This window comes from Dromaius novaehollandiae, chromosome 8 (genome assembly GCF_036370855.1).
Source record: "Dromaius novaehollandiae isolate bDroNov1 chromosome 8, bDroNov1.hap1, whole genome shotgun sequence".
Classification (NCBI taxonomy): domain Eukaryota; kingdom Metazoa; phylum Chordata; class Aves; order Casuariiformes; family Dromaiidae; genus Dromaius; species Dromaius novaehollandiae.
The window spans coordinates 31087860-31115299 of record NC_088105.1 but is presented as its reverse complement, the minus strand read 5'-3'; the positions used below and the strand labels follow the sequence as shown (position 1 = coordinate 31115299).

Below are 27440 nucleotides of genomic sequence, written 5' to 3'. Positions count from 1 at the left end.
CGGGGCCGAGGCCGCCGGCTGTGATTTGTCCACGCGCGGGGGCGGGGCGGCGGAAAGGAAACATTTTCCCGGGAAAGTGTCACGTGGCTCCGTGCGGGGCGCGGGTCCCACTCTGTCCCCGGGCTGCCCCTGCTGCAGCCCCGGCCCGGGCATGAGCCAGCTGCGGGCGGCGGCGGCGGCTGCCCGGGGGCTCCGACGGAGCCGCGCGGTCCGGTCCCCGGAGAAGAGCCGGAAGGGCGCCGCGCCCCGCGGAGGTGCCCGGCAGCGGGAGGGCGGCGGGGCGGCTGGCCGTGGGAGCCTCTGGCCCCCAGCCCGGGTTTCACGCGGTGCTTTCCTGCTCCTCGTAGGGTCCTCGCGGGGCCCTCGGTGCTTCTCCACCCGGCGGTGGCTCTGCGGGGCTCCTGCCTCTGCCCCCGCGGTGCTGCAGTCGGGCTCCCCTCTGCCCAGCCCCTTCTCCCAGCCTCTCCTATGCCTGACCCCGCTGCTCTCTTGGCAGGGGGCCCTGCTCCGGCACCCGCTCAGCCGCCCGCGCGGCACCTCTTCAGCGATGCAGCCGAGATCGAGGCCTTGCGCAGGAACCTGCTCGCTTGGTACGACAAATGCAAGCGGGACCTTCCCTGGAGGACGCTGGTAAGGGCAGGCAAGGCAGCTGGTCCCACTGCTTGAAGGGAGCATTGGCGAGGTGACTGCAGTGTCTTTCATTGTGTGATGCACTTCTCAAATGCTTGAAAGTGGAAGGGGGTCTTGGAAACGGGGTTGTGCTTCCAGCTGAACCTGTAGCCAGTCTCTGACTATGAGCAGTAGGGCAGGACGTAAAGTGAACCCAGGAAGAGGGTAACTTCCTCAAATGTATCCTCCCAGGAGGACTTTTCTCCTGTAAACTTAATCTAATCGTTTTTGAACCCATTTTATTCCTGCCTCTGTGGTGTCCTGCAGCAGTGAGTGCTGTGTGAAGGTTTTCCTTGGATTTGTCACAAGCCTGCGAAGTGTTTCAGGTAGTTCCCTTCCCTGCTCTGTACTAGGTCCAAAACCAGATAGTTACCCATTGACTGGGAAAGCATGGAGCAGACCTTAGCTTTACAGCAAGCATTTGTCTAAGTAGTGCTGAGACCCGTTTAGCCTCTCTGATGTTTAAATCTGTGACTTGTTCCTGTGCAAAGGGGCTTGGGTCTGGGACAGGTCCTCTGTTGGGATTTTGAACCTCTAGGGCAAACTCTTGGTGTAGAAGACTTGAAGTTCCTCGTGCCGTGTCTGGGGAATGGTGCTACTGTTCTTGGACCAACATGGAGCTTGGTGCTCCCTGGCCCATGTGTCTCCTAGCGAGGAGTACATCCCTCTGCAAGAGAGGTCCTGTGTCACTCTGTTCCCAACACTGTCTTCTTGTTTCAGGCTGCAAGTGAGCCAGATGTTGACAGACGGGCGTATGCAGGTGAGAAGCAGGGACCTGCCTGGCCCTTTGGGGTGGCCGTGATAGCCTCCAAGCCCCACTAGCAAGGCTCTTGGGGGGCCTGAGATCCAGCTTTAGGCTCAGGGGAGCTCTGGTGGGACAGCATGTGGGGAAGGAGGGGGTTGGGAAGGGGTCCTGTGAGTCGGTGGCTGCTGCAGTGCTTGTCATCCACAGTCCTAATGTGGCTGTGGTGTGGGAGGCTTCACCCTGGTGGGGTCAGTGGTGTTGGTACCTCTGCTCTGATCCCGCCTGTGCTCCCTGCAGTGTGGGTGTCTGAGATCATGCTCCAGCAGACACAGGTGGCTACAGTGATCGACTACTACAACCGCTGGATGCAGGTGACTGTTCCCCATGGCTTAGTCCTGTACTTGGAGCCCCCTGTTTTGGAGATCTTGGCTGTTGCCTGTGGCACATCCCCAGCTGCAGAGCACGGCTGTGCTTGCTCCTAGCTTTTCCCTTCCCTCTGTACCGCAGAAATGGCCAACGCTGCAGGCTCTGGCGGAGGCGTCCCTGGAGGTGAGCGTTGCTTGGAGCTGGGCACTCTCCTGTGCTTGTGGCCCTTCCTGTTGACCCATCTTACACCACATCGTGTCTCTTGGAGCAGGAGGTGAATGAGCTGTGGGCAGGACTCGGCTACTACTCACGAGGGAAGCGTCTGCAGGAGGCGGCGAGGAAGGTGCCTGGGTGTTGAGGTGCTGGGGGCATTTGCTAACCCCTCTGCAGCCCGTGGGGTGGTGCTGGCTCACACCTGCCCTGCCTGCCTGGGGCTGTGTCTGGTGGCAGTGCTCGGGTGTGGGGTCGCAGAGAGTGGGATCCCTCTCTACTGTGGGCAGAATGGGTCACACACACACCATGGCTGCTCCTCTGACCCTGGGCATCGCCTCTCTTGCAGGTTGTGTCCGAGCTGGCTGGCAGGATGCCCAGGACGGCTGAGGACCTGCAGAAACTTCTGCCGGGAGTGGGCAGATACACAGCGGGAGCCATTGCTTCCATCTCATATGGGCAGGTGAGAGCTGGGTGATAGCGGCAAGCAGAGGAGCTGCGCTCTCCCCTCTGCCACCCGGAGCTCGCGGAGCTGAGGCTGCCTGGGGGCTCTGCACGTGGCTCTGGTTCTCCCCTGCTTTGCAGCTCGTCTCACCCACTGCCCAGTTCAACCTGTGGGTTGGAGTCGGGCTCATCCATTTCCCTCCCTCCCTCCTGCCCTGCACCAGCTCCCTCCTTGCAGGGAGCACAGGCAGGGCCCAGCGCACTAACCACTGCCATCTGGCTCCTCATCCCAGGCTACAGGTGTTGTGGATGGGAACGTGATCCGTGTCCTGTGCCGCCTGCGGTGCATCGGTGCCGACTCCAGCAACCCGGCGGTCATCGACCGGCTCTGGTGAGGGGAACGCTCCTTCCCCAGCTCTGAGCTATGTGGTTGGGGCTGGGTGCAGGCAGAGGGGTGCAGAGCTGTCCCTCTTCTCCAGCATCCACCAAGGGCTCGTTCGCATCGGCTCTGGTGGTGGTAATTGCGACTCTGCTCATTTGTGGCTGAGGATGGGATTTGGGAGCCTCGGGGAGCTGAGCCTGTGGAGGGAAGCAAGGGGTGCAGGAGCTCTTGGGGAAACTGGTGCTGGGAGTCGCAGTCCCTGCACAAGGGAAAGGACTCATGTTGCCTCTGCCTAGCTGGGAGCATCTCCCTCTGCAGGCAGGAGACCCGCGGGCCCTTCCCTGCGGAGCCTCGCACCGCTCACTGCCGTTTCTCCCAGGGACATGGCCAACGCCCTGGTAGACAGGAGCCGCCCGGGGGATTTTAACCAAGCCCTGATGGAGCTGGGGGCTACTGTGTGCGTGCCCAAGGCCCCGCTGTGTGAGCAGTGCCCCGTGAAGCAGCACTGCCGAGCACGGCGCAGGGTAGGTACGGTCCCCAAGCCCGTCCTGTGCTAGCCTGCAGGTGGCTGGGGGCTGCCAGCCCTCCCATGAGGCCTGCAAGAAGTCACTCTGAGCCCACTCTCTGGATGCTTCTTATCTGTCCCTGTCCTGGACCACTGCTGCGAGCCGTCCTTGGCTGGGCATCATCCTGCATCCCTGCCCGGTGCCGGCCTGGAGGGGTTGCCGAGCACGGGACAAGGCTGGCTGATGGGTGAGCCTGTCCCTCTCCCTATCCTGCCCCACAGGTGGAGAAGGAGCTGGCCTTGGCCTCCCAGAGGCTGCTTGGGACCTGCCTCCCGGTGCCTGATGTCGAGGACTGCAGTAAGCACCCGCGGTGGGGGGAACCCTTTTGCAGCTCTGGGTACGGCCCCGCAGTGACTGTTGCTTTGGTGTTTGCAGGTGTTGGGGGTTGTCCGTTTTGCCCCCCGGCCACGGAGCCGTGGGACAGCAGCCTGGGGGTGACCAACTTCCCCCGGAAAGCAGCAAAGAAGCAGCCGCGGGTGGCGTGGACGGCCACGTGCGTGCTGGAGCGGAGGGGCCGCTGCGGGGCCCTGGAGTACCTCATCGTGCAGAGACCCAGCTCAGGTACTGGTGCTGGGTGCGAGGAGGGTGAAGGCACTGTGTGGCCCCTTCCTGGCTGCTTGAGGGACGGAGCAACCTGGGAACGGGACACACCAGAGCAGTGCTCCTTGCAGGCGAAAGGAGCCTGTCAGGGCTGTGATGAGGCTCAGTGGCCCCAGCTGCACCTTCTGCCTGTTCACATCTCTGTCCCCTCTCCCCAGGGCTCCTGGCCGGGCTCTGGGAGTTCCCAAGCCTTCCACTGGCTCTGGGTCTGCAGGAGGAGAAGCAGAGGGAGGCGCTGGCGGATCATCTGCGGGCCTGGACAGGGTGGCCTGTCGCAGCAGGAGGCCTGCGGTATGTTGGAGAGGTGAGCCTGGGCTCAGAGGGTAGCAGTGCAAGCCCCGGGCACAGCTTGGAGGGATGCAGCAGAACGAGGAAGGGGGTTCCCCTTCTCTCCCCTTAGCCCCCTCCCTTCCAGGGCCTGCCTTGCTCCTCTGAGCCCTGACAGACCTTGGTTCATGTGTGGGGAAGCCGAGCAAGCGGCACTTCCCTGGCTGCCCATCTCAGCCTGTTCCCATCTGCTCACAGGTCATCCACATCTTCTCCCACATCCATCAGACGTATGTGGTCTACTCCCTACCCATGGATGGGGATGTGACCCTTGACCCAGCGTTGTCCCCATCCCGCTGGGTGACGGAGGAGGAGTTCCATGCCTCGGCTGTGTCCACGGCCATGAAGAAGGTACTGCGGGGGACCTGGGCCTTTCTTCCCTTCCCTCTGTCTCTGACACCTCTGAAGTCCCCCTGACTTCTGCGGGGCTGTCCTGACTCCAGGCCCTGGATGTCATTCAGCTCTGGGCTCTCTTGGGCTTCTTTCAGGTGTTGAAAGCGTGCAAGAAGCAGTGTGGGGAGCAGAACGGCTTTGGCAAGGTGGGCATGGCTGGCGGGGGTGAAGGAGGGACCTGGGAGCCGCTTGGTGTTGCCACAGGCCAGGCCACAGCCTGCACTGCTGGAGGCCTTGGGGCATGTGGGATCCCTGTGGGGGTGTGGGGTCAGGCCAAGGCAGGACCTGCGGCAGCCCTGGCCTGGGGCAGGGCGGTGCTGGGGGGGATTTGCCTGGCTGGTTTTGCCTCTGGAGATCTCCTGTGTTGGGGTTCCCCTAGTTCTGCCCTGAAGGGGGGGGTCCCTGGGGGCCCCTCAGGGCTTGGCTCAGGCCCAGATGGCCTCTTCTGCAGGGCTCCAAGAGGAAGCGGGGGGCGAAGCCAGGGGGAGCCAGTAGCTGCCCCACTGGGACACAGCTCTCCCTCCACGCCTTCCTCCGGGCACCGAGCCCCCAGTGATGGCACCTTCGGCTGCTGAGACCGCTGGAGAGCTGCGCTGTGGTGAGTCCTGCCCAGGGCATGGGGATGGGGACGGCATCTCCCACATCACTCCAGCACTGGCCTAAGGCTCACAGGAGGGTGCAGACCCCACGATGGCCTCCTGCTCCTCTTTCCAGCCTCAATGCCATCAGTACGGACCTCCGCCTCCCCCAGCTCAGCCACGGAAACGCACCTGCCTCCCCATGGGCCTCTAAATGGCCAGCGTGGTCCTAAGGTCAACACTATCCAGAGCTGGGCTCTCCTTTCCTGCTCAGCTCGCAGGAGAGAGTGAGATTGCTGAGTATGGCTGGTGCCCTGGCCTGGGTCTTTCAGCCCGCTGTGGCCACTGCTCCTGGCGCTGCTGCCTGGCGGTAGCAGAGGTCTCTGGCGGTGGGAAGGGTGCCGCTGCATCTGCCACTGCCTTATCTTCTCCAGGAGCTGTCTTCTCCTGCTGCAGTGTCCAGGTGCTTGCCTGCAACTTGGCCACCAGCCAGCAACTGGGGATGCTGCTGTACCCATCATGGGCTCCGAAGGCCCCTTTTATACTTGCTTTTATTGAATCTGAGCCACAAGCTTTCTAATAAATCTCCTAAAGTTTTTTTAAGTCACCTTCTGCTACCTTTACACTGTGGGTCTGCTGAGCCAGGGGTGCAGGGCAGCTGCCATGACCCTCCCTCACCATGCCTGCAGCTTTCATCAAATACAAAGATGGTAGGCAGGACACGTATGGCTGGGCTGGTGAAAGCAGTGATTTCTTGGGTGATCTTGATAATCCATGGGCTTGTGAACCCCTATGCAATAAGGCACCCAGAGCATCGCCTGGCAGCTCCTAAACAGGAGGAAAAAAAGCCAAAGCACTGTTTTAAGGTTAGCTCTTTAATTGAGATAATTAAGAGGAAGTCACTGTACCAGAGCTGGCAGGGCTCTAGGCCATAACCCCCATGTGGTGGCTGTGTCCATGCCTGCTCCCTTCCCTCTGGCAGCCCCTTGCCTCTGGGGCTTCATCCCTGCACAGCTTGCAGTGAACCTGTCCATGCAGCAGATGCAAGTCTGCTTAGGTTAAGTTTAAATTAAGACAAAAACATATGTACAAGGGGGTGATAAATCACTGGAAGGGGGAGTTCAGGGAGGGGAGAAATCAATCTCCATCCTCAGCTGGCCCTGAGCTGAGCTTGGCTTTGGGTTGGATCAGAGACTTCCCAAAGTCCCTGCTAACCTCAGCCGTGCTGCGGTTGCATGTTGGTATCTGCAGTGGGGTCCCACCCCCAGGGGGGACAGGAGGAGGCTTGTGGAGTTGCTGCTACTGCTGCTGGGCCATATGGACCTGCACGGCTTTCCACAGTGCCCGTATATTGGCTTCCCCGAAGCCCGGGGCACCCCGCCGTTCAATGAGCTCCAGGAAGAAGGTCTCCTCGGGGAAGATGGGGTGGGTGAAGATCTGCATTAAATATTTCTTCTGGGTGGGGGTCTCTGAGGTGTCAGCACCCAGCCAGCCATTCTTGCCATCCTCGGGCACTGCAGTGTCCAGCAGGATGCCCAGCTCTGCTAGTGTGCGGGGGTCTTGCCCAGTGCCCTGGATCTCCTCCTCTTTGCCCCCCTGGTTGTAATAGGTGGTAGGGGGCATGAAGAACTGCACACCGGCCTGCTTCAAGGCCCTGGTTGTGCTGACAATGTCTGGGGTGCAGAGGCCGACGTGCTGAATCCCAGCCCCCCCGTGCTGCTCCAGGAAGGTATCGACTTGGTTTGTGCTGTCCTGCGAGAGGGACTCGACGAGGATGAGTTTGCAGTTGTGGGGTGGCGGGGCTGGGGCGCCCTTGGTGCTCTGCAGTGCCAGGAGGAGCATGCCGACCCCCTGCCCGCTGATCGCGTACCCCTCGGCCAGGGTCTCCTGCGGGTTCAGCAGGAAGCGCTGGAAACCAAAGCATTGCTGGTACCAGTCCAGAGCTGCCCTGGCACTGCCCCGTGAGCAGACACAGGTGATGTGGTCAAAGTGGGTGATTTCAACTTGATCCCCAACATCTGGGGGGGCTCCCGGGATTGCCTGGAAGCCAGGCAGGAAGGGCCCCCGGTAGCGGGATCGGTCGAGCAGGGTATGGCTGATGTTGCCCACGATGGAGCTAACCACCCCATAGGTGACGGAGCCACCGTCATCACCCACCTCGGTGGGGGGCACCTGCAGGGAGCACCCCCGGCTCTGCAGCCGCTCACAGAGCCCAGGTACGTCATCCACCTCGAAGCAGACGTTGGAGGCCGTGCCCAAGGCTGGCCGGGGGTCCACGTCGTAGAGGAAGTCCCCGTGGGAGCTGCCGGCGTGCCTGGCTGCCAGGCGCTCGTTGACGACGAAGACGGCAGTGCCCCGCCGGAGAGCCAGCTGCCGGACCCGCGGCGTCTCCCGCACGGCGAAGGGCTGGAAGCGAAACGCGGTGGCGAGGTCCTGGGCCCAGGCCTGCCCGTAGGGGATGTGGAGGGAGATGTGGCACACACGGCTCAGCGAGGCTGCCATGGCACGGGCGCTCCGGGGGTCCTGCAGGGAGGACACACGGCCGTCAGAGCCGAGCCTGGGCCGAAAATTAAGCTGTTCCCCCAGCCCTTGCGCTGATCCACGAGGCTGTGATTGATATCATGCATGTGGCTCTGTGTTTGTGTATATGTATGTATATACACACACATATATATATACACACATATGCATGTGCATATATATGCACATACACATAAATTTACACTTCTTAAGCATATATATCTTAAATAAGGGTCTCTGCAAGGATAGGTGCTTCTCGCTGTCTTCTGAGGGTGCCCACCTTTGGGACGAGCTGCAAGGTGCTGCCCGAGGATGCTGAACCATCCCACCACTCCTTTGGGGCCCAATGGCTGCCCTGCGCCACATCAACATCGGGGTCGTGGAGGAGGAAAGCCCCAAGCCCTGGTCACGGCTGAGGGAGACCTTCTGGGGTCGTGCGTCCCTCGCAGGTGCCACAGCAAGGTTTACAGCAGGAATATTCAGGAGTACCTGGGTGACAGAGGAGTTTGTGTGTGTGTAAGCAAGACCATGGGGTGAGGGTAGCGGGGGCACCCTGTACTGATAACTGGGAATGCAGCAGTTGGGCTGGTAGGCACAGAGGAACATGCTGGTTTTGTCCTAAAGTCTCCTGCTGGGCCCCTGCCCTGGTCAGCGGTGCACCCCTGCCCTGCTGACGGCGTGGGGCAGCAGAGGCACGGCCGTGCGAGGCGCCGGCCCCCTTCCCGGCAAGGACAGCGGGGAGCCGCCGCACTCCCCCAGCGGGCACCGAGCCGTGACCTTGCTCTGGAGCTGCAGAGGGTGAAGTACGTGGGACACCGCTGGGAGTCCCCCCACCCCCCCCAAACCTGCGATGCTTAATGGGGATAAAAGACCTGTCCGAAAACATTATTATCAGCTAAGAGCATCCAGCTGAGGCCTCCCGACCCCCTGTCTGCACAAGCAACCCGGGCTGCACCCCACGGATGTGTATCAGGGTGGGAGTGAGGGAAACCTGTATTGCCCCCCCCCCCCCCCAAAACCAGGCCTTGCAGAGTTTTCTCACCCCCGTTCCCTGCGATGGCAGGGCTCTGCGTGGCTGGCAGAGGGCAGCAAGCCACCCCGCGATGGAGGAGGCCGCGGTGCCCTGCCTGGTGGGAGCAGGGACTGGCGCGGCACGGCCCTACAGCAAGCCGACCACGCTGTGCGCGTGCCGGGGAAGGGGCTTCGCCGGGGCCGGCAGGGCTCGGCGCTCCCTCCCTCCCATGCCGGCATCAGTGCCCGGCTCCCGCCACGGCCTCTCCTCGCCGCCCTGGGGTCCGCACCGGGCCCGGTGCAGCCCCGCCATCCCGGCTGCCGCCAACCCACCGCCCCGGCCCGGCCGGCACCCCCGGCCCGCTAGGCCCAGTGGCTCACCCGGGCGCGCACGTGGCGCGGTGCCGCCGGCTGGGCCGGATCCCGGCCGCGCTGTGCAAGGCTGCGAGGCGGGAAGGGGATTTCGGGGGCAGAGGCCGGCCCCGCCTGGAGGCAGCGCGGAGCGGCCCTTCGCTCCTCCCCGGCTCGCGACAGGTCACGCCGGGAGAGCGAAGGGGGCTGGCAGCGCCGGGGAGGCGGCAGAGCAACCGCGCCGCTGCGGGAGAGCCTCGCCTGGAGGCTGCAGCGGCCCCGCGGGGGCGAGCGGAGGCTAGCGGGGGGCAGAGGGGTTTTCGGGGGGGTGCACGGGGCGAAGCTGGCAGCCGGAGGCAGGGCTGCGTCGTGCTGGGCTGCAAAGCACCGGTGCTGGGGCAGCGCGGGAGCTGCTCTGCGGCCGCGCTGGGCGCTGCGGATGCTGAAAGTTTGCACTGGTCCAAACGGTGCCAGGCCGTGTTTGCAGAGCAAAAAGGCCTGACAACCACAGGCACCGCTGCCTGCAGCAGAGGGAGGCAGCCGGGACCAGCACGGGGAGCAGATGGGGTGGCTGCCAGGTCAGCGCTGGGGGTCCTTCGGGACAGGTGACGAAAGGGCTCGCTGCCGCGCTGGGCGCCCAGGCGTGCAGCCAGCGGGGCAGTTTGCTGCTGGACCCCTTCCCGCTGGGCTGGGGCTCTCCCCATGGCTCCTTATCCTTGCTGATGCCCCGAAACCGCTCCAGCCCCCAAAGCAGTGATCCCCCCACCTTCCTCCCCTGCTTGCTTTCAGGTGAAGCTGCCCCCCTGGAGCCCGTCCCACGTATCTGGGGCTGTGTCGCTGCCCCAGCTGTGTTTATGTCGGTGACCCTTCCTCGGCTTATCGTGTTTTTGTACAGATCCCAGGTGTGATAAACCACTCAAATATTTGCGGTGATGTCAGCGCCTGGCTGGAGCAGCGAGCGCCTCGCATTTGCTTTGGGGCAGGGGCGACCCACCAGCACCGCCATTCCTCAAGGGAGCGCTGGCGGCCTGGGCCATCGTGGCCCAGGATTTTTTTTAAAGCCCGGCTTTCCCCCAGCAGCACTGCCAGGCATCCTGGGTGAGGCCACGTCCCCCCGGCATGGCCCGGGCTTGGCTGTGGGACCCCAGAGCCGCGTGGCACCAGCGGGGACAGTGCCTGCCTTGTTCCCCGGGCAGGTGGTGGCGGCGGGGGAGCCGTCCCCAGCTCTGGCCGGGCTCTTCCCCTCCCTCCTGGGTGGAGAGGGCTGGGCCAGGAGATAAAAGAGGGGACGAGGGCCGCTGGGCATTGGCCTGGGGACCCGAGGTCGGCAGCAGGACAGGGCGGACGGTAGCTCCGGCGGCAAGGGAAGGCACGGTACTGAGAGCTCGGGGGAGGGAAGATGGCTGGGAATCGGGACCCTCCATCCAGACCAGGCAGTCCCCTGTTCCTCCCCACTGCCCCGGATCAGCCCCCGACCCCCTATCCTCCCCGTGCCCGTTTGGGCCGCCGGATCCTGGAGGGATGGGGCGTATCTCGGTGTGGAAGGGATTTGGGAGGAAGGGGGCATAGGGCAAATACTGAGGGGTGTAAAAAGCCCAGCAGCCCCCCAAGAGCTTTGTGGGGCATTGAGGACTTCAAGGTGGCCTGAAGGTTGACGTCTGTGTCTCAGTGACTTCTCCGCTGAGGCCATGCCGACAGGGTCTGCATCTGTGCCTGGCTCTGGGGCAGAGACGAGCCGTCAGCCAGGGCTGGGTTCGGCTCCCGGGGGTGGAAAGGTGGAGAAGGTTGTGGGGAAAGCAGGACCTTCCCCTCCCACCGTGGTACGGCACCGCTGTCCCTCTGCCTGTCCTGCTGTCACAGTGGTGATGGCGAAGCCGGTGTGGGTGAGACAGGGGCCTGCACGGAGGCAGGGAGGGTGAGGACGGCCGACAAAGGTCCTTTCCACTTCGGGCTGGTGCGGGAAGGTAAGAGGGCTGTTTGCGCCGCGCTCCTGCCCTTTGCACTGCGGACAGGCAGGAATGCATTAACCCTTGCAGCCGTGTGCTGCGGAGGCACATGCTGCCGTCGCCTGCGCTGGGGGAAACTGAGGCACGCTGTTGTTGTCTGGGAAAGCCAATGGCGAGGGGGCAGCGTTGTTTAAGCATCCTAATCCCCAAACCTAGCCCTTAAGCCCTGTTTCTGGAGAAAGGCGGTCCTGCCCACAGCCCCCCCCGCCACGGCAGGTGTCCCGGCTCCCAGCGCTGTGCGGGGCCCAGCACAACACTGCCCTCCATTCAGGCCAGCGGCCCGGGGCTCGTGGCGGGAATCAAAGTGGGGCTTTGTCCCCCAGCACCGGCTGCGGAGCCCGCTGTTCGCCGTGGCACTGACGGGCGCCTCTCGCCAGCATGGCGGTAGCGGGTGCCAGGCAGGGAGGGCGCCGGGGGCCGGCGGGGGCTCAGGGCGCCAGCACCCTCGGCGTTACCATCAGCGCGAAAGGATGCCAGGGGCTTAACATTCTGCTTTCCTCCTCCTCCTCCTCCTCGCCAGGGCCGGGATGGGGCCGGTGGCGCTGGCCCTGGCCGCCTGGCTGGTGGCGGTGGCGGTGGCCGAGGGGGCGGCCAACAGCAGCCGGCTCTGCCAGGCGGCCCCAGCGTGGACCATCAATGGCTCGAGCCCCATGGCGGGGGTGGCAGGGCAGGTGACGGTGGTGGCCCTGCTCAAGGCCAGCTGACACTTCTGCCTGAGGCAGGCCCGCAGGTGAGGCCCACTCCCCCCCCGCTGGCTGCCATTGTGGGCCCTGTCACCAGGGACAGGGACGTTGTGGTGGCCTCAGCCTGGCGTCGAGGCCCCGCAGAGCGGCACCCCCTGAGGCGCCACCTCCCTCCCCGCAGCCTTGGGGGCTTGCGAGAGAAGCTGTCGCGGCAGGGCATGGCCGACGTCCACTACATGATCGTCAACGAGAAGGCGCCGCTGTCACGGGCCCTGTTTGGGGAGCTGGCGCGCCAGGCCCCCCCCGGCGTCGCCGTGTACCAGCAGGAGCCCCAGGACCCCGATGTGTGGCAGCTCCTGGAGGGCGACAAGGACGACTTCCTCGTCTACGACCGGTGAGCGCCAGGCCCCGTGGCCGGCCCTGCCAGGGCGGCGAGGCGTCGGGGTGGTGGGGGGCAGGACATCCAGGTCCATCCCCCCCCGGCTCTGCTTGGGGACACCTGGTTCCCGCTGCGGGAGCGCTGTGCCGGCAGGCGCTCCCAGCCCCCGTGCTCTGCCGGCCCTTGAACTTTGGCTGCCGCAGGGGCCGGCGGTGGCGCTTGGGGGGGCCTGGGAGGACGCGAGAGTTGGGAGCTCTCTGCTGTCCCGAGAGCTCAGGGGCTGCGGGTTTGGGGACCCTCCGGTTGCCCTCAGCCAGGCTGCTGTGCTGAAATTATCCCCACCGCGAGATGTCCTGGGTTTCAATCACGTTCCCTGCAGTTGCTGGGGGATGTGGCCACCGGCACAGCTTGATCCCTCACGTCATAAAACAGTCACCCTGGCAGCCGTGGCCCAACATTCCCGCTCGGCAGAGCATTGGCAGAGCTGGGGAACAGGATTTCTGGTCAGTGAAGCTCAGGACTTCCCGCCTAGACAGTGGGAAAGGTTCATCTGAGACATGCGTGGGTCACCACAGAGCACCCCACCCCGAGGGCATTGCACGGGGCTGGGAGAGGCGCGTGGTGGGTTGGCTGTGGATGCAAATTGCATGGCGTGCGCCTCAGTTTCCCCAGCTGCAGGATCGTGTCAGTATTTTGCTGTCTATGTGCAGAAAGAGCTCTCCGCAGGCAGGGTTATTGCGTTGTGTGGGCTGGCTCGGCATCAGGAGGGGCAGGAGTTAGCAGAGGGCTGTGTGAAGGCAAGGTTGCTGGGCTGAGTCACTCTCTTCTGCCCAGGTGAAGTGTCTCAGTGCCCCATTGCTGGGCTGGGGGGGCAGAAGGGGGATCTGCCCTCTCAGCCCCTTTAGCTCAGCCCTCACTTCGCCCCACAGCTGTGCCCGCCTGGCTTTCCACATCCAGTTGCCCTACAGCTTCCTACACTTCCCCTACGTCGAGTCAGCCATCCGCTTCACCTACAGCAAGGACTTCTGTGGCAACTGCTCCCTCTACCCCAACAGCACCCAGGAGGTAAGAAACAGCATGCGGTGCAGGTTGGGCACTTACCAGACCTAGACTCCCCTCCCTTCTCTTGGGCTGGCCCCCTCTGGCTTCAGGCAGACCACCTGGGATCTCAGCATCCCGGGGGGACCCAGGGCGGTTCCTGCCCACACACAGCCTGTGCTACTTAACTCTTAAGCAGTTGACTTCTCATGGAAATCTGCCTTGGTCTCAGAGGCCTGGAAGGTGGCTAGAACCAGGCTTGTTTTTAAAAAGGAGGAACCATGGAATGAGAGCTCTGAATCTAACATCCAAATTGGCAGAGACTAATAAAGAATAAAATATGTGGTGCTACAGATGGGCAGGATGTGTTGGGGCACAGCCAACACGCTGTGGGAGAGGAGGCAGAGCTCCCAAACCTGCACAGAAGGGAAGGTCCCCTGAGTCTGCTGAGGCATCCAAAAGGTGAGCAATGAGGTTCCTCACCAAAGGTCTTAAAGGCAGCTGTGGTGTAAGAGAGGAGGCTACTGCATTGATAAAAAGTTAGTTAAAAGATAGGAAACAGCGTAGCAGTAAGCGGATGGTTCTTGCAGTTGCACAGAGGCTGTTCCAGGACCAGGGCTGTTTCGGCATCTTTGTCAGCAGCTGGGGAGAAAGGGCTGCTTCAGGGAACAGAGGAGTGAGAGATTCGATGATACTGGGTTATTTGGGCTTGTATAGTTGAAAGCCAACCCAGTGCAGCCAAGGAGCTGCAGAAGGACCTCAGCGTACTGGGTGAGTGAGTAAGTGCAGATGAATTTCAGTGTGAATAAATGAAAAACAGTGCACACCAGACAAAACAACCCTTCATCTATCTTCCTCTAGGGGGTGGACTCAGTCGGTAGTCACACTCAGCCATGGGATCTTGGAACTCTAGGGATTAATATCATGAGAATACCAGCTCAGTGCACACTACAGCAACACCCCCCCTTCCCCCACCAAATCTAATGTCAAAAATGGAACGGAGAACAAAACACTGTTATGCCTTTGTGTAAACCCACGCTGCACCACATCTTCAAGCCTGTGTGCAGATCTACTCTTGCTGATGGTAGGACTGGAAAAGGTTGAGAGGAAAGGTGATGAAAGTTCTGGAATAAGAGTAGCTAAGTAGATCAGGGTTTTGCAGGCTGAGGAGGAGGGGACTGAAAGGGTTATAGTAGAGGAGTATAACGAGTGGCCCAGAAAAGCAGACTAGGGTCATCGTCCCTTCTGATATAAGGAAGGGGAAAGCAATGGACCCGATTGTGGCAACCTCAGAGCAAAGAAAAACACATAGCTCCTGGCTCTGGGCTCAGCAGGTGATTAGGCACTTCAGAGAAGAAAAATCCATCTAGGACTATTAAATGCAAAGGCTCTTTTCTGGCACAGGAATTCCCTGGACCGCAGTCAGCTTCAGCCAAGCAATGTATGTAAAGAGGTTTGCTGTCTGTGTGCTCTGATCTCTTCTGTCCTCCCTGTGTACTGGGTCCTGGTTGGAGAGGCTTTTTTCTGGCTTGTGCAGCTTTTCTTATGACTGATGCTCTTCTGCTTTCATCCCAGCACATATGTGCCCTTGCAAAGTCACTGCAGGGCAGTGTGCACATTCATATAACACACCAATCTTTGCGTTACTTTCTCCAGGCTAACAGCACCATGGAGGTCCCTGCAAACCCAAGCCCGCTTCCCGAACAGGAGGAGAAGGAGTCAGAGCCGCCCATTCGCCAGCACAACCCTCTCCATCCTCAACACCACGTGGTCAGCAGTGAAAAAGCCTCAGGCCCGAGTGGGGACCACCAACCTGCTGCCCATGGCCTCCACCACCAGAGAGACCACAGCAAGCCCCATCCCAAGGGGCAGGAGCAGGAGCAACATAACCACTAAGTAGGGTTGGGCTGCCTTGGTGAACCCAGCGCTGTGCAAACCATGCCAAGCCACTTCCCAGAGTCATGAAAGGATTTGCTAGTCCCTCAGGTTGCTGGTCACCAGCAGCATTGATTTAACAACCCCCTTCAGCATCCCTCATGTAGGTCATGTTCCCACCCTGTGATGAAAATCCCTCTCGGACACCAAAAGATGCAGCCTTTCCTGCCCTAGGGCTCAGTTCTGATTCTTCATCTGCTGACGCCTGCTTTTCCACGCTCAATGAAGCCCGTAGTGCAAACTGGGACCTCCCTGGTCACTGCGGGATGACACTGCATGGAGCAGCAGAGCAGGGGTGGAAGGGACAGAACTGGGATGTGAGCAGTGCTGACCAGCAGAGCCCCTGCCCATCCCGGCATCCCTGGGCATCTTTGCCGGGGAGTGAATGGAGGGGCAGTGTATGCCCCACGAGACGTGTCCAGAGGCTAGGGGTGTTAGGCATGGGTGCTGATGGGAAGTCACCACTTCTGATGGTCCAAACCCTGTACCCCCAAAGCTGCCGCATCCTGGGGACCGCCATGCCTTGCACACAGGTATGTGCAGTGGTGATGGGTGGCCGCAAGATGGTGGCCTTGCCCCCTCTCAAAAACGCAGGGGCCATGTCCAGGGCCCACAGCCCTGGGAAGATGTGCGTGAAGATCCTGGGGCCTCTCCTGGAGGGGAAGAGAGGTCGGTGGTCTGAGAGGGATGTGAATATTGAGATCATGAATAAAACCTCTGTGGAGTGAATCCTGCTCAGCCTGACCTCTGGTGATGCCCCTTTCTGAGAGAGGGTGTGGGGGGGTCTTGCTCAGTCCTGGCTTGGTGTGGTACGGGAAGGCCCTGGTTGTCTCTCCCAGCATGGAGGTATTTGGGCAGCATGTGGACTCCACAAAGCAGCAGCTGGAGAGAAGATTTGCATTCCCCTGTGGAGGGAACTGGAGGTAAGCAGCAGGGAGACGGAAGAAGCACTCATCTTTTCATACCTGCCTATTACTTTCTGACCCAGGGAAAGCAGAATTTGAACCCAGGGCTTCACTTCCGTGAGGGCAGAGCATTAACCCTGCACTCTCTGGAGGAAGTTTGGCTGGGCGCCTGGATGTATGGCTTGTAGGTGTGATGTGGGGCTGCCTGCCCTGGGCTGTGGGGTGGAGTGGGCTGTGGAGACAGAGATCCTGCCAGGTTAGAGCTGGTCAGGCAGGTGCAGGGGGGATGTGGGGAGAAGAGAGAAGGAAGAGAGATTGAATGGGGGTTTGCAGAGACCCAGCATGAGTCGGGGTTGTGGGTGAGCCTGAGGCCTTGTTAAGTTAAATAGTAACTACCACCTGGTTGCTGGTGAGTCCCAGACTTTGCAGGATCTGAAAATATTCCTTTGAGTCTTGAACCTTACAAGAGCTTTGAGTGAGGTTTGCTTCAGCCCACAGGCTGCTGCAGGATGTTGGGACTCCCCACACCTGTGCCGCATGAGGGTGGGATTCTGCAGTCCAGATCTGTTCACTTGGCACCCTGTCTGCCGTTTGCCCAGGGAACCGCTTCGCTCTTTGCTGGTGTTGCTGAGAGGTGGCTGGAGCTGACAGCGAGCTGCTGCGACGCTGCAGTTGTCCTCATGATGGCATGAACATGGGGCACTCCTCCAGCATGGGGATCTGCCAAGGGTGTGTGCGTGATGGGAGAGGGGGATGCGTGATGGAGAGGGCAGCATGGGGCTCATGGCAAGATGTGAGGGCAGTTGAGCCCTGGGGTCTAGGGACCTTCTCACTGCTGATGGGGAGGAAGGAGATGGTTTTTCTGCTTGGTGTTATATGGGTCCATGTGCTGGTGCTTCTCCTGTCACAGACTCACTGAGCTGAATTTCTGCCTCGTGTCCTGGGAGGCTGCATACCTCTGCCCATCACTGCCAGGAGATGCTCTGCCCAGCAGCTGGGGCAAGAGCCAGGATGAACAGGAGATGGTCCCCATAGGGACAAGGGCAGTGCAGTCAGATGGGTCTTTCTCACCAGCCCAGTGGAGTCAGCCCTGCTCTCCTGTGGGGCACTGGTGCTGGCTGTGCCAAGAGCCGGAGGTGTGGGGTCCCGCAGAGACCCTGATCCCCCTCCTCTGTCTCTCTCACTCCTTTCCTCCTCCTCCTCCCTTCTTCCTCCTCTACCTGCTCCTAGCAGCCCCCAAGGGCACCTCTGTCTGCTTCACTTGCCATCAATATCGAGGTTATCTTCTTCTTCTGGCAGCTGCTGTAATTGAAACAAAGCAGGCCGGGCCTCACGGGCTCCACTCCTCTTGCTTATTTTGCTGGTGCTGCTGAGACAACTAATTCATTTTATCGATGCATGGCTGGCCTCTTTTCCACCAGATCCAGGCAGAGCCCTCAACGCGCCACGGGTGGTGGGAACAGTGCGTGTCCCCATGATGTGCTGCCGGGTGCTGTTGTGAGCCAGATTCTGGTCCTCAGCTTGCAGAGGTGGGTGCTGGTCACTGGCAGGAGCTGAATGTGTCCCTGAGTCCCCAAAGCCCAGCAGAGCAGCCTTGCTTGGGGACCCCAGAGACTTACTGTGGTCAGGTCAGGTCCTGCTCCAATGGCACTTGGGAAGGCGAGGCTAAAATCTGGGCAGTGCTCCCTGTCCTGCTATCCTGGCACTGTCTTGAGAAGGGCTTTTGAAATGCCCCTGCCCAGAAGGCAGCAGGATGCACATCCCCAGCCCTCTCCTGTCCCGCTGGCTCCCAGGCCGCTCCGGAGGCTTGCCCTGTAGTCCAAGCTGGGCTGCCTTGGGGAGCTTCAGCGGAGCAGCCTTCCCGCCAAACAGTGGGGCCAGCCTCCAGGGCAGGTGCTGCTCCTGAGTTAGGGTTAGCAGCAGCACTTGAAACTGTCTGTGTTTTAGTTTACTGCCTTCTTTTTCCATCTTGGATCCCTTTCTGACAACAAAGACTGTCTTCAAAAAAGCAGCCTTCGGAGCCAGCATTGCACGGACTCCGGGGAACTGCACATGGATGTCTCCTGTGGGAATACAGCCCTACACAGATGTAGCATGTGCCTGCTGGGACATGCATGAGGAAATACATGTGTACCTGCATCAAGGACACAGGTAATTAAGCCCCGTGGTTCAGGTGTACAAAGAACATGGGCACCTTCATGTTCCCATGTCAGTAACTGAGGCTATGTAATGCGTAGTTAAATCCTGATGAATGAATGTACGTTAAGGTTATTCTCTGGATTTATAAAAACATTTATCACTCTCTGTTTAATAATGAAATTACTCAATCACTGCCAAAAGTATTTCTAATGGCCTGGGACCATCCTAGCTTGGGTTGTGATCTTCCCAGAAGAAAAAAGACCCTTGGGAGAGACTGAGAGCTTGCTGGGTCCCAGAGATGTGGCAGGCACGTTTGCGAGCGCTGACCCCCTCCCCGTTCAGATGGACAGGCTGTGACTGTTACTTCTGTCTTAAAATTAGAGCCATGGAGCCACTTCAGCTGCTCTTTACCCTGCCAGTGCAAGAGGAAAATCTCTGCAGTCCTCAGCTGGTCTTATGACTTCCCTTGCAAAGGTTTCCGTGTTGAGATACAGAGCCAAGTCCCAGCTCAGTCCAACCCACTTCCCACCGTGCTGCCCAGCCCCTGCTGTGGTGCCGCACGGTGCCGTGCCCTGCGGCCGTGCTTCTCCCCAGACGTGGCTGCCTTCCCCCAGAGTCTGCCCTGGTGGGTGTTTTGAAAACCCGCCATGGCAGTGGCAGACAGGGTTTCTTGCCTGTCTGCCTTGAGTTCTGCCTTAGGGAAGGCACAGAGTGGACAGCAGCTGGCACTGTGTTTTGGGGGAGTGGGGAAGGGGTGCAGGTACTGCACCGTGGGCTCCCCACGCTGAGCCCTCTGTCCTGCGGGGCCTTAGTTTGTGCCACTTTCAGGAGAGGGCAGAGAAGTCCTGCCAGACCCATGTGCTGCTTGGCTGCCCCAGCCCTTTTCAGGCATTGCCCAGGGCAGCACTGGCTGATGCAGAGGGCGAGCAGTGCTCAGATTTGAACCCGTTGCCTTACGCCACGCAAACCTTGCCTGCCTCAGTTTCCCTGCTGACAAAATACAGTGGGGAGAGAGGTGCTCTGGGAGCCTCTACCGGGAGGGCCCAGAAAGACCCTTTCTGAGTCGTGCTCCCTATAAACCCTGCAGAGTGTCTCCGAAGTCCCCAAGCCTGGAAAGATTCGGGCATCAGTTCTTCCCGGGTTTCACTCACCGTACAGCCGCAGCTTGGAGCCCACTGCAGGGAGAGGAGCGAGCTGTCGGCAGCGCACGGCGTCCCATGCAGTGAAGCAATGGAAAGGCTCTGGCTGGAGCACAGGGTGGCATCTCCAGCCTCGCTAGAGGTTTCAGGTCCGCCAGGGAGGGTTTCGGGTCACCTGACCCCCATCAGGGCAGAGAAGGTAGGGGAGGCCTCACCAGCTATATTTTCTGAGTCCCGGATCTGGTGGCAGCTCCGTTCGTTACCAGCTCTCCCCGCACTGCAGACCGGCTCTGTGCCATCTCCCAGAGCAGCTTCAGCAAAGTTGCTGAGTTGCAGTAAGTTTTTTTTTCTTCTCTCTTAAGCAGCTGCAAGTTTCTCGATGAGCTTCATCCCTCTGGTCTGGAAAGGGAAATGGGAAGATTTGCTGTGCGTTTGATATTGAAATGTGGCTCCGAGCAGCAAAGCTCTCCCAATCTTGGTTAATATGTGCTCCCACCGGCGTGGCTGCGGCAGCTGGAAACCTTCCAGGGACTGCAGCGGCTGTGGAGATGCCAGAGGAGCCGGCCAGAGGTGAGAGGTGCAGACTGGAAGGATGCTGATGACTTTTATCTCCTTTTTTAGTTCTAAATGCTTCCTCAGCCTTTTTGTTAAACTCCGCATCCTCTCCCTTGCACGGCTGCTGAAGCTGGGAGGCTGGAGAGGAGGTGATGTGATGGGTGCCTGGAGAAGGACACGGGGCTGCCGTGGGTCTCGCTATGCGACCCAGTGGGCACACAGGGCTGCTTCTATGCAAAACCTCCGCGTGGAGAGTGGATGGGGATGTCTCCCTGCTGCAGCCCGCAACCAGCCCTGGGTGTCCTGCAGCTGCCATGGGGCCAGCCAGGCTGGGGGTCACAGCACAGGCTCCTCGGGAGAGGCCAGCCTGCAGCTGCGATGACACTGCAGGGATGCTGGGCCAGTCCTGTGCATCTGCGCTACGGCCAGGGTTTGGGGGAAGCCGGTGCCAGGCTGTATATTACTGTCACTGGGGGCTGCTCTGCCAGCCAGCACAGCCACTTGTCCCTGGTGGCTGCTGGGGACATTTGATCATGTCCTGCTGCCCCAGAGAGCCCAGGCTGTGGTGCAACTCTCCTGGGCAAGGCATTTTCAATTAAAAAGAAAGATGAAAGATTTAAAGGGAGAGAAACAATTTGCCATCCAGAGTTGCGCAAGGCTGGGAACAAGTGTCTGACCGTAAATCCACACGGATCAAAGAGGGGGCAAGGACGAAGCAGGGGGCTTTGTTTGGGAGCCTGGGGCCAGGAAGACCCCCCTGAGCCATCCTCACCAGGAGGTGGGAGGGAAGAGGAAGGATGCTCCGCCGCTGGGCTGCCCCGTGGTACCGGGGTCCACGGCTCTGCCGCTACCTCGGAGGAGCAGGGCAGCTCCTGGTGCCACCTCACGTGCAGCCTGCTGCCTTTGCCCTGCGCGCTGCTGCCGCCGAGGCCAGGAGGGTCCTCTCGGGGGACGGGGAACAGCCAGTCCTAATGTCAACAGAGGCCTCCTGTGCAGCGATGCTGTGTCAAGAAGAGGAATGGGTCCCTCCTCCTCCGCCCATTCATCTGGCAGCCGGGGCTGGCGCGCTGCCAAGCCGAGCTGCGTTGGAAACATTTCATTGAGGAGGCAGCTGAGCCTAGGAAAACAGAATGAAAATATACAGAGAGTTCACTGTTGTTAGGCAAAATAAATGCAGGCGGCTGCGTTTCTGCCCCCCAGGTCCAGCCCAGCCAGGCCCCTCTCGCCTGTGTGAGAGCAGCGGGAATGTCACTGCCCGGGGACGGCAGCCGCGTATTTCTATCATGGGTCAGGAGCCAGGGAAGGAGAGCCGGAGAGCTTGTCCCTGCCTTTGGCCAACTTGCTGAAGTCCCTGGTGACTAGGTCCAGGCTTGGCTTGGTGCAGGATCTCCTGTGGAGAAGGGACAGAGTGGAGAAAGCAGCCACAGAAACGACCCAGCTCTGGTGACCGGTGTCACCAGCGTGGCCACCGAGCTGGAGACCGGTGCAGGCAGGGCCGAGGGAGTGCATCTGATGCAGCCCTGGCCAGCCCTGTCTCCCTCCGCACGCTGCCTCTCCTGTTATCTCCGCTGTAGCTCCTGTCACTACGCGCGGTGCCACCGTGGTGCAGCTCAGTGCGGCTTTGCCTCCCGGCACTGTCCGACCATCACAGTGCAGGAACCAAAGAGCCATTTTTCCGCACTGCTGTTTTCTAGCTCCTACCTTTGTTCGCCAGCAGTGAAAGATGGCGTGGAGAGAACAGTTTGCTTCCGTTATTTACTTTTTTGATGCAGAGGCTGAAAGGTGCCCAGCGAGAGCAGACAAAGCCGCAGTACCACAGCACCCCAGGATAGAGGTGTCTGGACAGCCAAGTGTGAGCCCAGAACACGTGGGTTTGCAGCGTGGATCAGACGCCCAAGGGCCAAGCTGGATCCCAAGCTGGTCCAGGCGTTCACAGGACCTTTGCCAAAACTCAGGCTCCCCTCTTCTTGCCCTACTGCAAGACAAGCAGACGGCAAGCTATTCCTTCTTGTAACAGGCTGTGATGCACGGGCAGATTTGCTGTTTCTCTCTCCATCAGTCTCGTCTCGAGTCTAGCTGGGTGCAGTTCTTGGTTTCCCACAGCATGGAGCTGCCATGTCTTGCTGTCTTGTCAGGTGGCTTAGAGATGCTCGGGCTTGATGTGAGCAACTGGCAGGGCTGGTCTGGGCAGCAGGACCTGGCATTCGGGGCGCTGAACGTCCTGGGCTGGCACTGGGAAAGCTGGCATAAAGTAAGTTGGAGTCAGAAAGTCAGGCGCTAATTTAAAAATGTTATGAGGGCATAAGATGGAGGAATTACATTTTTCACCACGATAGCTGACTGCTTCTTAAAGCAACTAGTTGGGGGAAGAGGATGAACTTGACTTCCTGTGGAAGAGTGTGTGGGACTCAAGTGTTACTCAAGCAGCGGTAACGTACACCAAAAAGACAAAAAGCCTGAGTTAGCCATAAAAGAACTAACAATGATTTTCGTTATTTTTTTCAATATGGAAGATGTTCCAGGCTGGGGCCTTTTTTTCACAAAGGAACCAAGAGATAAACTGCCTCACATTGATGTACCAGCAGAAACGGCTTTAGAATAAATTGTTAAAATGAACAGTAAGAAATTACCTGGGAATGACCACAGATGCTCCAAATTCCTGAGCTATGGCTCACGAAACCTGTTGCTGAAAGTGGCCTTGAAAGATGTCAGATGTGATACTGAGTTTCTTAGAAGCATTTGAGGAACCACAGAACAGTAAGTCAGGCAAAATAGTAAGACCTTTTGTTAATACCAGAAATACTAGACGCATGGACAAATATTATGAATTGAGCTGAAATGATTTGACTTTTGCCAAAGCTGGTTTTATCTGGCTTTTTCTTTTGGAGATGGGAGCATTTGCCTGCGTGGAAAGGTGGCGTGTAGCAGGGGAAGACAGCAGCAGGTCTCATCCTCGCGGGTGTTGCTGTAAACACCCATTCTTGCAGTGGCCTGTGCACTGCTGCGCAACCCGAATGAGGCGAGACGGGGACCCATCACGCCCGGGCAGGAGCCCCCTTGGCAGCATCACCTCCCTTTCTCATGGCTACATCTGGATCTAGCCACCCAGCCAATCAGCGTGCAGTGCTCCAGCCACCCAGCCAATCAGTGTGCAGCACTCCGGCCACCCAGCCAATCAGTCATGCGGCGTTGTAGCCACCCAGCCCTTTGTGGCATTGCAGCTGCCCAGCCAATCAGCCTCGCGGCATTGTGCCCACCAGCCAATCAGCCTTGCGGCATTGTGCCCACCAGCCAATCAGCCTTGCTGCGTGCACCCCTCCGTGCCGAGGCCGCGTTTCCAGAGTGGTTCCAGTGCCAGTCTCCAGGCCTGCTCCCAGGGAGGGGGTCGCTCAGGCGGGTGAACAGGAGGGATGCGACGAGCGTTCGTGGTCGCTCACGGAGTCACGCTCCTCCTGCAGGGCTGCAGCTGCTGACGTGGGGGGACGAGCCCCAACCCCAGCCTGACTCTGCCTTTCCACCCCGCTGGACCCTGCAGCCCGCTCATGTCTCCAAAGTCAGGGCAGCCTCGGCGTGAAAGCTAACGGGAATGTCCTGGTTCCTGGCTTTTCTATAATATATTCCTGCTCTTTCAGCCTGCAAAGCGATTGCCCGGTTATTTTAGCATTTCTAATTATTGGGAGGGAGCTTCGCTGACCGAGATGGGGGCGACGTGCTGGAGAGCAGCTCTGTGCTGAGCCCAGCACCGCGGGAGCCAGGCCGGCCGGGCCGGCAGCCGGCTCTCTGCTCAGGGCTGAGTAACTTTCTGGAGCGCTCTGTGCTATTAGCATTCACTCTGGGGAGGTGAGATGACCGTTTCTCCTGGAAGCAGAGGGTCTTTGCCCAGCAGCTCCTCTGCACTTAATTGCTGCTCCACTGCTGGCCTCCACAGCAAATGCATTTGTTGGAAGAGCGCAGAAATCTCTATGGCAAGGCAGCAGCTCAGCACTTTGCTGTCTTACAGGGACTGTGAGGGAAGGAGGCCCCAGCTCGGACCCACTCGGTCTCCTGCCGCCATCCCCCAGGGCAGGGTGGACAGGGGCAATGCAGCCTGCGTGTGGTCGGTGACCTCCTTACCACCCCGTGGCTTCACGCGTCTGGCGGTTAGATCCTGGAAGCTGGGCTTGCTTCAGGCAATGTGCTGTCAAAGGATGGCCTGAGGCCACCTCTTCCACCTGCAGGGCTGGGATTGTTCTCCCCTTTGGCAGTAGATGAAGGGCAGAGAAACGGCAGTGCCCAGCTTGAGCATCCCTTGCTTTAAACTCTCCTGCGTCTGAGCAGATACGGAAGGATACAGGCGAGCGGAGGTGTTCCCATATCTAAGCGAGCGTGAGAGCAGCCATCCTACACACGAGCTTTGGATTCAGCACAAACCTAGGGAGGGGAGAGGGGAGCTTTCAGTCTGCGCATCTCTCTCTTGAGCGTACGAGCAGTTGCAGTCACATCTGAAGGAGGTCCCTGAGATTGTCAGTTCCTGAAAGTTTCATGAAGTAGCTGGGTAGTGAAAAGCCACTTTGTGTTGTGTCCCTGCTGAAAGAGGAGCAGAGCATGAACTCGGCGCTAATGAGTCAGCGGAGAATCCCTGGGGGATTCGGACAGCTTCATGGCAGAAAGCTCAGACTTACACTTTGTCGGAGAGCATACTAGACGCTGGAGAATCTAACCATGTGACTCAACTCCATGGGCAATCAAACTATTTTGCACCCCTTGCTTGCAAAGCCAGTTAGGACATAGGGCAAAGCTCTCTGCCCCTTTCCAGACATTGGATCCCCAGGGATGCTAAGGAATAAATATCCTGGGGAATAGATCCCTCTGCTCCTGAATGCATTAAGCCAGGGGAGCTGCATGCTGTGTTACTCCCTTATATCCTTTTTAATGCTGCTTTGAGTGACACCAGTGACATGGGAAAGGCAGAGATGGCCATGCTTTGAACGAGTGCCCAGGGCTGCCGGCTGTTACAGGGAGGCTGGTTGCCGATAAACCCGTCTTTGGCTGTTCTGGAGCAGCAAATCCTCTGGGTGGCTTGAGCAGGAACTTGGTGGCTGTTTGCACTCCGCTATCTAGCTCATTTCCAATCGTTAATTGCCATAAAGCTTCTGCTGCTATTGTATATCTTCATCTGTCATCAGAGGACTTTCTTGGTGCTCACTGGGTCTTGCAAAGCTCTGCTGTTATCTCTGCAAGGCTCAGCCACTGTTATCCATGTTATCAAGGGCACAACATTAAACTACTGTTCAGAGCCAGAGCAAGGTCAAAGAGGCATGGGAGCATCAAATAGAGGGGAAATTGCCCAGGCCTTGTTCTGCCCAGGAAAAGGCTGTGAGGGTTTCTGCTGGTGATGGAGTTCGGGCAAGAAGGGGAGAGAGGAGAGCCGCTACCCAGAGGTGTGCGAGTGGGAGTGTACAAAGAGAGCAGCCACCCCTTGTGCTTGGTATCCGGGTACCCATGTGGTACCTGTGGATGCTTGGCCCATGTCTGCAGCAGTAGAAAGCACAGAGTTTCATCTGTCTGCAGCCTGACCAGGCCCTAATGCACAAAGATGTGGCAGAAGTGAGATATCTAAAACTGCATGAATTCCAGAGCTGGGAATGGACCCCAGCAGTCCTGGATGCCAGTTGTACTTTCCTCCCCAGTATAGCCAGAGGCTGGAGTTAGGGCTCACAGACCGGTGTTGCAGCTTTTCCTGATGCCAGGAAACCTTCCGAGAGCGGCTGAGCGGAGTGGGTCTCAGCAGGATACTTTTCTACTCTCTTTGTAGGTGCTCTTGAAGTTAGTTTCCGGCAAGAGGAAAACATGTTTTTTTTCTTCACAGTACCTGCAGCTTAAAACTGGACTTCTGAGCTGAAACCTAAAGAGTTTCCCATGCTAGAGCATTGCATAGGCCGTAAGTGCATTGTAGAGCCATGGGGGCTCCAAGTCCTTTGGTCAAAAAATTTTCTAGCCTGGCAGTTAAAATAAAACACTTTCCGGGGCCAGCATGAAAAATCAGCACTTTGTGAATAACATCAGTGCTTGGGCCAGAATAGCTGAAGTTGATATGTTAGAGCACAGAGAGACCCCGACCGGACAACCCCAAACGCAGGAGGGGAACTGAGGCTGGCGGTGGCAGAGGCTCGGCACGTGGCTGGGTTATGGAAAGTGTGCAGTGAATTATTGATGTACCTAGTTCCAGGCTCTGAATGAGCAGCATCAGGGGCTGGGCGGGAGGCTGACATTTTGCATCCTTCCCCGGGGAGCAGGGGTCTGTCCGTGCTCTCCGGGAGGAGGAGAGCTCCCTGCTTGCAAAATTCAAGGCAGTAATGAAAAGAACAAGGAGAGACAGGGAGATATGGGGAGAGAGGAAGAAATGCTCAGATGAAGAGGGAGAGAAAAAATAGATTGATTTGTCTTTGAAATAACACGGTAACCCCCCAGAGACAGACTGTCCATCCGCTGCACCGACCTTGCTTTAATTTGAGTGTGGATTATATGTTTTATGCAGTGAAAAACCAGCTCATTGTGAATAACATTAGCGCTTGGGCTGAAGTCTAAAATCCTCTTTATTGGCACAGGCTGGGGACGACATAAGTAAGGACACTCAAGGTTGTCACTAGGTGAGCTCTGCAGAGACTGGCCATAGAGGGACCGGAAAAACTGAGGTGCTGCATCCAAGCACTGCCGCGTGCTCCGGTGCATCCCACCTGAGCAAATCCGCCAGCCACCGGAGACTCGGATGCTGGCAGAAAGTCCCACGCAGTCGGGCTTGGGTGACCCCAGTGCCTGCCACCTCTGTGCCAGCAGTGCTCCCCGTCCTGCCGGACCGGCATCTGCTGGGACACCTTGCTCTGCCTCGGGGCGGGAGGAGGGTTTGGGATGGCCTCCAGGGGTCCCTTTAAACAGTCGGAGAGGGGCAGAGGTGGGAAAAGCCCCCCCCCCCCCCCCCCCCCAGTTCCCCGAGCTCCTGGCCCTGACCTGTGAGCAGGGGAGATCAGGCAAACGCCAGCAGCTGCTACCAGCCAGCGGGTGTGATGAGGTGCCCATCCAACATGCTCGCAGGTGGAAGGCGAACTGCCCTTCAGGGCTAGAGCACGGGGCAGCGATTCCCGCGGAAAGGTAAACCAGTCTGCGCGTCCCTTGGGCCTGCTGCCCAGCCCTGCCACAGGTCAGCACCAGCAATCTGGAGCAGGACCAGGAACACCTCAGCCCTTTAGGGAAACCTCTTCATGACCTCCACCGATTACCGTGTGGCTTATTCCCTAAGATGGAGACCTCCTGTTGCCGCAGTGGGAATTCTGCCTGTTCTCGTTACCCGTCTGAGCATCTCGTTCCTTCCTTCTGGGTCCTGCTGAAGAGACCTTGGTCTTGATCTTGTGGAATAGTAAAGGTGCATCATTATGTCCTGTTGTCTAATTGTGTCGCCCTGCTACTCCAGGGAATGTGCACTTGCTCCTTCAGGAAGAATTAACAGGAGATGTTGGTGGCAA

The 27440-nt window shown here is 59.2% G+C and overlaps 3 protein-coding genes across 6 annotated transcripts; 2 read left to right on the top strand and 1 right to left on the bottom strand.

Annotated features, from left to right (window-relative positions):
* Nucleotides 1-30: 30 nt before the first annotated feature.
* Nucleotides 31-5883, top strand: MUTYH (mutY DNA glycosylase). Of its 3 annotated transcripts, none has more exons than XM_026104528.2 (16): nt 31-254; nt 497-630; nt 1390-1429; nt 1712-1785; nt 1922-1963; nt 2052-2123; nt 2340-2453; nt 2728-2825; nt 3196-3340; nt 3604-3679; nt 3758-3943; nt 4141-4286; nt 4508-4660; nt 4798-4848; nt 5154-5300; nt 5715-5883. In XM_026104528.2, exons 1-15 carry the CDS (start codon nt 152-154, stop codon nt 5256-5258), a joined length of 1539 nt encoding a protein of 512 aa, XP_025960313.1. In that variant the 5' UTR covers nt 31-151; the 3' UTR covers nt 5259-5300; nt 5715-5883. The 3 variants fall into 3 exon arrangements, with proteins under 3 accessions (XP_025960313.1, XP_025960304.1, XP_025960296.1); XM_026104519.2 differs by having other exon boundaries at nt 5417-5883; XM_026104511.2 differs by having other exon boundaries at nt 5154-5883.
* Nucleotides 5884-6136: 253 nt separating this feature from the next.
* Nucleotides 6137-9357, bottom strand: HPDL (4-hydroxyphenylpyruvate dioxygenase like). Of its 2 annotated transcripts, XM_026104547.2 has the most exons (3): nt 9193-9357; nt 8081-8289; nt 6137-7803 (listed from the first exon to the last, which is right to left on the bottom strand). In XM_026104547.2, exon 3 carries the CDS (start codon nt 7780-7782, stop codon nt 6580-6582), a length of 1203 nt encoding a protein of 400 aa, XP_025960332.2. In that variant the 5' UTR covers nt 7783-7803; nt 8081-8289; nt 9193-9357; the 3' UTR covers nt 6137-6579. The 2 variants fall into 2 exon arrangements, with proteins under 2 accessions (XP_025960332.2, XP_025960324.2); XM_026104539.2 differs by lacking the exon at nt 8081-8289.
* A 1082-nt stretch (nt 9358-10439) lies between these two features.
* Nucleotides 10440-15932, top strand: LOC112985716 (selenoprotein Pb-like). The gene is made up of 5 exons (XM_026104558.2): nt 10440-10536; nt 11689-11898; nt 12033-12245; nt 13160-13295; nt 14925-15932. The coding sequence occupies exons 2-5, from the start codon at nt 11696-11698 to the stop codon at nt 15162-15164; spliced, it is 792 nt and encodes a 263-aa protein (XP_025960343.1). The 5' UTR covers nt 10440-10536; nt 11689-11695; the 3' UTR covers nt 15165-15932.
* Nucleotides 15933-27440: the final 11508 nt, after the last annotated feature.